The 8,222-nt window shown below is 34.3% G+C and overlaps 1 protein-coding gene across 1 annotated transcript; it reads left to right on the top strand.

The window, feature by feature from the left end:
- Positions 1 to 4,728: 4,728 nt before the first annotated feature.
- LOC143569913 (acylsugar acyltransferase 3-like) lies at positions 4,729 to 6,059 on the top strand. The gene is made up of 2 exons (XM_077055709.1): positions 4,729 to 5,144; positions 5,564 to 6,059. Exons 1-2 carry the CDS (start codon positions 4,729 to 4,731, stop codon positions 6,057 to 6,059), a joined length of 912 nt encoding a protein of 303 aa, XP_076911824.1.
- The last annotated feature ends 2,163 nt before the right edge of the window (positions 6,060 to 8,222 follow it).

Below are 8,222 nucleotides of genomic sequence, written 5' to 3'. Positions count from 1 at the left end.
AAATCAAATATGCACCGTAGGATCAGTTTGAGAACAAATCGGGACCGTTTAAAAGCTTGTCTTGTTGGGTTTCAACGGTAGTTCAGAACGAAAACGGTCAAGTATTTTAAACCCGTTTTAGTTAATAATTCGTTTCAATAGTTATTAGTCAATATTAATATACAAACATATAAACGAGTTATAAAAACGCAGCGGAATATAAACGATTAACACGAACAAAAAACCGAAACCCAAAACCCGGATCCGATTACAACGTAACACGAGTACGATTAATCATAAATAATAAACAACCATAGATAAGTTATCGATATACCTAGGTTATCGAAACCGGGAAGACACCGAGGGCTTACGAAACGTGCTAGACGATAATGACACAATCAAAACGACCAACGAGAGGCTCCGGTGACGGCGGCAACCGGTGGCCGCGACGGCGGAGGTCCGGTGGTCTATAGTGGTGGCTCCAGTGAACAGTAGCAGCTCAGAAACAATAACAAGAACACAAGCAGCTGTAACAACTGATTCCGGCAGCTGCAATAACCGGCTGTAGCCAAAATCCGGTGACCGGAAAAACAGCTCACCGGAAAACCGGGTTGCGGCTGAGGGCGGCGTCGGTGAGCAGGGGTGGTGGTGCAACTTCAGTGAGGTGCAGCAACAGCAGCGGCGGCTGCCGGAATGGCAGTTAACCGGAAAACCGGGTTGCCGGAATTAGGTCACCGGAAAACGGGCTGTGGTTGTGTTATTGGTCTGCGGCTGAGGTGTGGAACAACTACAACAGTGGTGGAACAAAGATACAACACCCGGAGTGTTCAAGTGGCCGGAATGGAGGTCGCCGGAAAACGGCGCCGGAATTGCGGCTGGTGACTAAGGTGGTAGTTTAGGGTTTTATCACTTTTTTTTATTGGGATTAGGTTAAACATATTAATATATATATTATTCTATATATAGATAATATCTTAGGATTTAACCAACCTTAAACCCATTGGGTTATATTATAATAATATGTTAATTACGTCAAAATTATTGCTTAAAATAAAACCATTTGTTCCTTAATTTACGCATAATTTTGGGTATAATAGTTGTAAGATGAAGACCATTAAATTATGTCAAAATGGATGCTTAAAATAAAACTCGCATTAAAAATTTATAAATCTCAAAAATACTTTCTAGGTTAATGTTTTTTGAATTATTCAAGATTATATTTAAATATTTTAATTATGTCAAAAATCTTGCTTAAAATAAAACTCTCGGTTCCTTGAATTATTCACGATACAAAAAGATAATATTGAATCCGTCATGATGTTCAACAACCTCTTTAAACATCAAATTCATGAGATTGGTCTCAGGAAGAATTCTCCATTTCAACAAGAAACAAATCTCATAAATGTTTTACATGATTTCCTTCATGATCTTGAGCAAGAGGTTTTACCTTATGAACATGTAAGTGAGTTGTTTTTTTTACCCTTATCAAAACAAGGTTGTTATCTGGTTTGAGAATGGAGAGTATAAGAATTTTAAGCCTAAACAACTATTGTCATGTGATGATTTGATCATGTTGAGAGAGCTTGACCTGTTGAAGTTATCTAATGCAAGAAAAGAAGTTGCACATCTTGAGTTGGAAGCGGAAGTGAGTTTGAAGGTGAAATGGTTAGAAGAATGTTGTAACTATGAAAGTGATTATGAAGATTTTCCAGACAATTTGGAGTCTGATGATGAACTTTAAGTTAAAATATAAATTCTTTAGATATTGTTGTTAGATTTAATACAAGTAGTAGATGGTCAACACCTCTTTACACTTTCTAATAACTATAATTTAGAAGTTAAGATTTATTGGTTTCATATAACAACTTTAGTAATGTTTATATGTTACTAATTATTATACATTTGTTTTGTGTGGTTTATATTTTATATAATCTACTAATGTGTTGTAACAATTTTCAGGTATGTTAGGAAAATTGATTTTCTTTTGGTTGAAGTTTTCAAGATGTTGATGATGGTTTAATAGCAAAGAACATTATTAGTTATTTTGTTGATGTGTTTTGGTTGTTATGCTCAAATTAACTTCTTGTAATTTGAAAGTTTTAATATTAAGATAATGTAAATCTATTAATTTTTTATTGGTATGGTGATGTGTTTAGTGACAATGTAAAGCTATCAAGTTTTAATAGTTAAAGAAATATATGTTTGTTTAAATTGATGCTTAAGTTGATTATGTTTAGTGACATGTTATTCCACCCGCGTGTCACGCGGGTCTATACCCTAGCAATGATGATAAAAGATTACAAAATGGCAAAGAAAAAACAAAATGTTTAAATTGTATGAATGTAAAACTTGAGGGAGGGGTATGCAAAAATAAATGAGTGGGTAAGTTAAGAAATGTCCTTGCTTAAAGTAACTGCTTTGCCCCTTTGATCCTTACTAATTATGGACGTGCATGCTTAACTTAATGGCTAATGGCCTTCGGTTGTTTCCAAGTCCTTGTCGAAAATAATTGCTCAACAGTTCAGAAAGGTTGCTGGATTATTTCACACTTTTCTAGTGACAAATAGTTTAATTAATATATAAACTAGCTTAACTGAGTCCCGTGTGCTACACGAGTTTTTCAATAAAATGTAATATAATAATTAAGCAATGAAAAGTTATACACGAAGAGTCGTAAACATAAACGAAATATAATACACAGTTAATTTCTTAGTAGTAATTAGTGTGTGGAATGAAAAATCTACCATCCAACATCAATTATGTTTCGACTCTGGTTTTCACTTGAATTTACAAGAATACATTAACTTCTTAACTTAGTAGACTTTTCCGCAAGCAAGTGACTAGATGATCTCCTCGGGTCCTCGTCCTCAATATCAGTAGCACCTCTAATATCTTCAAAACATAGCTTTTGTGTAACATGGAATAGTATCAACGGTTAGAAAAGATGTATTGGACATGTACTAAGAATAAATAAATAAATACTCCAACTTTTTTTATGGATAAAAAAGAAAACTTGTGGTTCTTTCTTTCCCTATGCAAATTCTACTTTCAATACACAATGCCTACTAAATTTCCCCACACCAATTACCTACCACCATGTCAATACAAACAAAACTAAGGAGGTATCAAATTCAAAACCTAACTTATGAGGATTTTTCAACAAGTAGTTTTCTACTTGATAGTGATTTTGGGTGGGTCAGGGCGTTAAAATCAATATTAATAGTTGGCATTCCGTCTCAGAAGGCTCACCTGGGTAGTTCTAAAGGTTGTTCAAAAGAAAAAAAAAACTATATACTTAAAAATGTCCTGAAGATTATGCAAATTCTGGCTTATCATAATTTAATACAGCTACACATATCATAAACACTTATTTTAATTCATAAGGTAAAACACAGTGTAAAAACTGACCCGTTAATGTGTAGTATATGCTAATGGTAATCAATACTTTTAACTAACTAAACTCAGTTGTTCTTGATTTCTCTCGTCATTTGTATATGGCAAACAAAACAAATTGTGGGTAGCTTTTTATCAAAACTTTGAACCGTGCTTAACTCGATGAACTAATATTTGGTATGATCCTATAAACGAAAAAAAAAAGAGGAGCATTTCAGCTAAAACACACAAAACACCAATAAACTATTACAATAAAAAATTATAAAAATTAAATTTGTAGTATGGCATTTTTTTTAACCAATATCATTATTCATTGTTGGATATTATGACTTAAAAGAGGATCCAAATGACTTGTAGAATTTATCATATAACAAATTTCTTATCGGCCGCCATTTAACTCCGTCACCCCACCCATTTAATTCCGTCGTCCCAACGAATTAATAATTTCGTTCTCCGTGGCGAATTTTAGGTTAAGGTCAATTTTGTTTTTAAGTTTTATACTAGATTGTATATTATTATGATTAATAATTTTACTTTGCAAAATCTCGGTTAGAGTTAGTAACTGAACTGAAAGTTGGGGTGTTATGAGAAAATAGCATCGGTGAGTTAAAGATAAACAAGACGTTGAAGGAGTTCAGAATGATTTTTTGTCATAAATAGCATACACATATATCGGAATGAACCCAAGACATTTTGTTTGATTTTGGGTGGTAAAAAAGTTATCATATGCGAATGATTCTTGGAGTAGAAATAGATGTGTGCGACTGTGCGTGAACCGCAGTTAAAAAAGGTACATACGAATGATTTGCATGCTAGAAGTTGACCAAAGTTAATGATTAACAAAGTGTTCTACGGGGAATAATTTTTGTTAACAGCGTTTTAAAACTACTCTCAACACTCGAGTGATGAGCCTTTCTGAGATGGGATAACTAAACACCATCAGCCATTAATTTGATTAGCAAGTAATTACATGCTCTAGATATTTGTTAAATATATACCAGGTGGCACTATGGAAACTTGTATATATAGCTAGTTACATATAATTTGCTGCTGCAAGATTGAAAACGATAAAATCTTTATATTTATTAGAAGTTGATGATGAAGAACGCTGCAGCATGCACCATTATTTCTAGAGTAATGGTGAAGCCCTCCTCTCCAACACCATCTCATCTCCGCACTTATAATCTTTCTAAGATTGATCAACGAATCCCTCACTTCTACATGCCACTAATTCTCTAATACCCAAACAATGAAATTTGTAGCTTAACCCCTGATGACAAAGTCCGGGTGATAAAGAAATCATTGTCACAGAGCCTAACACTATACTATCCTTTTGCCGGCAGAATACACACACCGATGTCTCCTCACATCGATTGTAATGATGAGGGAGTTGTGTTTGTTGAAGCCAAACACGATAGCCAAATGAACATGTCCCAACATATAAGTGATGAAGACGACATTGTTGCCCAACTTTATGTTGATGGCATGTTTTGGGAAGAGTCTCCTAAAGGAGCGACTATTCTCAGGGTTCAAGTCAATCACTTTGCGTGTGGTGGAATCGCGGTCACAATGTCTCTGTCACACAAAATTGGTGATGGTTGTACTCTTGGCTCATTCGTTAGTCATTGGGCTTCAGTGGCACGTTATGGTTCCACTGATCACAAGGAGGTGTTGTCTCTTAACCCTCATTTTGTTCAACATCCCGCTATTACCAATGTTTCGCCTGAAGTTCCGGCTTTGCAACCAAGTGGTCGCAATGTTGTCACCCGAAGGTTCTTCTTCCCCAACTCAAAATTAAGTGACCTCAAGAATAAGTTATTCGCATTGGGGGGAGTGGAATCTATAAACAACTCTACACGGTTCGAAGTATTGACCTCTCTACCAAGGGCGAAGGATAGTTGGGCCAGGGGTGGCCCCGGCCCCCTCCGTCTTTTTGCGCATAAGTGTAAATTTTCCCGTTTTCGTCCAACATTTTTTACGTAGTGTGAATTTACCCGTTTTCAACCGAATATTTGACCTCGGCCCCCTCCGTTTATGGTTTCTTAATGCGTATTTTCGTCCGCCCCCCTCATCTTCGTCCAAGCTTCGCCACTGCTCTCTACTTTACAAAACCGCAGTGGCAGTAGTCACCCCAAGCTCGTCGCCTTCTTTTAAGCCATCTTTTTAAGTTTTTCCCAGTCAATATACGTAGCAAATTTGTCCCAAAACTTCCCAAAACTGCCATCGGAAATTTCATTGCATACACAGTCATCAAAACCCGAGATGAAAGTGAAACTTCATTAAGTGTGCTGATTTTCAAGATAAAGAAACATAAGATTGAACACGATCGACTCCAAAATGTGCAACTGGCTCATGAATGGCTTGATTCGATCGGGTCAAGTGTAGGGAATGAAGAATTAGAAAATGTTGCCAATAGATTCTTTTTGGTTTCGAGCTTATGTGAGTTGGGTTATAACAAAGTCGATTTTGGATGGGGAAACCCCGCAGTTGCTAGTATGACGTCAAGACCTGGAAACCGAGTTGGTTTCTATCTGATGGATACTCCCAACGGAGATGGTATTGAAGCATGGGCGACTTTAGAAACAGAACACATGGAAAGATTTCGGAATGACAGAACTGCTTTCATACTCTCAAAATTAACTAGTTTTGATTTTGTAGCCCTGTTTAGACACACCACAAGACATTGAATTTGATTTTGGGTGACTTATCATATTTAAACTCTGTTGGTTATTTCTGAATCTGTTCATGTGTTTAAGTATATTAATAAGGCTGAGTGTGAAAAGCCATTGTTTATTTTCCAAATTCCTATTTTTAAGACCAGATGTTCATCTGTTTATTTTGTTGCTACTCTATATAAAGCATACTTCTTCATCAATAATATTTGCTTGCTTTGTTTCCTTTATTCTCGTGTGTTCATCAATTCTGAACCAACTGATGTCTGATGATGGAATCGATTATCCAATATCATCACAAAATAGGAATATGTGGGAGAACATATGAATTGTGATATGAAACATACATAATGGTCAACCCTAACTTTATCCATATATACAATATATATATAGGGAGGTTAACGTACAATAATCGGTTATCGTATAATAGATACGCGAGCTTTTGGAACGTCGATGTTAATTTCACGCGGTGGCAGTTTCGTAAATAACTCAAACAATAGTTCGCGATCAAATTCATCGATTTAAAATCGATTCCTATCCAAATTCAGAACTCCATAATCTATCTCATCTAATTTCTAAACTCTAATAACAACTTACAGTATGAAATCTCAAAAATCAAAAACCAAAATTGAAATAGAACGCCACCGAACATTAAAAATCTTCAAATTGATAAAAAAAAATTGATGATTTAATCATTTCGTGTGTAAGAGGCTTTAGAATCATCAATCGATTATGGAATTGTAGAAATAACGCACTTAATCGAGCTCTGATTAGTGTTCAAAATATTATGTTTAAACGCTCTGAAACAAAACTGAAGATCTTTAAACATTCTGAGAAAAAAAGAACATCTTTAAACATTCTAATACGTTCTAATTAGGGTGTTTAAAAAAGTTTAGAAGTTCTGATAAAGTTTAGAAGTTTTAAGAAGTTCCGGGTGTTCAAAAAAATTTAGAAGTTCTGATAAATTTTATAAGTTCTGGGTGTTCAAAAAGGTTTAGAAGTTCTGATAAAGTTTAGAAGTTCTGGGTGTTAAAAAAAGTTTAGAAGTTCTAATAAAGTTTAGAAGTTCAGAAATTCTAAAACTAACAAAATAAATTAAACACCTGTAACATGAAATTGAACACTGAAATCACTTCATATAATCTCATAGTCATCAAATAATTATCAATCAACCTTCAATTTGATCATCGATTCGATCATATGAACAAAAAATATGAAACGTCTGCAACTGGGTTTCTACAAATGGCGTATTTAAATTCAAATTCAATTGAAGTGTGTGTCTGCAAATGACGCCGATGACGATGGTTGAATCGATGTAACGGTTAATTAGGATGGAAACAATTTTGAAATCATATACAAATTTGCCACCGCATGTTTTTTGAAATCTAGGGTTGTGGGTGTCCCGTACGTAATATACGTACGATAATCATTTTCGTATTCTATCCTTTATATATATATATGAAGGGGATGTATATTTGAGAACCATGTTGAGTTTTAAGAACTTAAGAACTCAATTCTATGTCACACATTTAATTAAATATATTGGAATATGTGGTAGAGATTAAATCTGGCAAAAAAGTCAAAGTAGGAGAGAGAATAAATATGTAAGTGGTTACACTAACTTTTACGTCCGTTACACATGTGTAAAAAGTCTACTCGGTGCGTAAAAAATTATGTAATTTTTTTACGTGTATGTAACTTACATATATTACGCATGTGTATAAAAAAATTCAAAAAAAAAAATCGTTACACTGAGTTCTTTCGAATTCTTAAAACTCAAAAGGGTTCTTAATTGAAATCTTCCCTATATATAAAATGATGTTCTTTTAACACCATAGGTAACCACTAAACTGTAATTGATGAACGCTTGACCAATATACTAATTATAAATTGGTTAAGATAAACATATATACCCCCTACACCTCCTCCAAACTTTTAATTATTCATTTAGCAATTTTATTTGACATGTTATTTTCCCCTATCATAATTTTGGTTATTTTAGAGTCTCTCTTTAAACTATAAATACAACGATAAGTTTTACAACTTTTTAACTTGCAGGTCAAGAGTTATAAACTTGTCATCCGCTTATTTTTAACAGGGTTGTTTCTTTTTTGCCTCAAGATCCACAAAAGTATTTTTTTGATAAAGGTTATATTAAAGAAAATGAAAAATTTCAAG

The sequence above is a fragment of the Bidens hawaiensis genome, unplaced genomic scaffold (assembly GCF_021521415.1).
Source record: "Bidens hawaiensis isolate Kalapana, Puna unplaced genomic scaffold, B.hawaiensis_p1.1 tig00024799_1, whole genome shotgun sequence".
NCBI classification, from domain to species: domain Eukaryota; kingdom Viridiplantae; phylum Streptophyta; class Magnoliopsida; order Asterales; family Asteraceae; genus Bidens; species Bidens hawaiensis.
Note: the sequence above shows the minus strand (reverse complement) of the source record. Positions and strands in the feature narration are given on the sequence as shown.

Excerpts from the sequence above, each read along its gene's own strand:
- LOC143569913 (XM_077055709.1), top strand. The coding sequence starts at position 4,729 with ATGTCTCCTCACATCGATTGTAATGATGAGGGAGTTGTGTTTGTTGAA. Across the intron at positions 5,145-5,563 it reads CGCAATGTTGTCACCCGAAG|CAAATTTGTCCCAAAACTTC; the intron begins GTTCTTCTTCCC and ends CAATATACGTAG.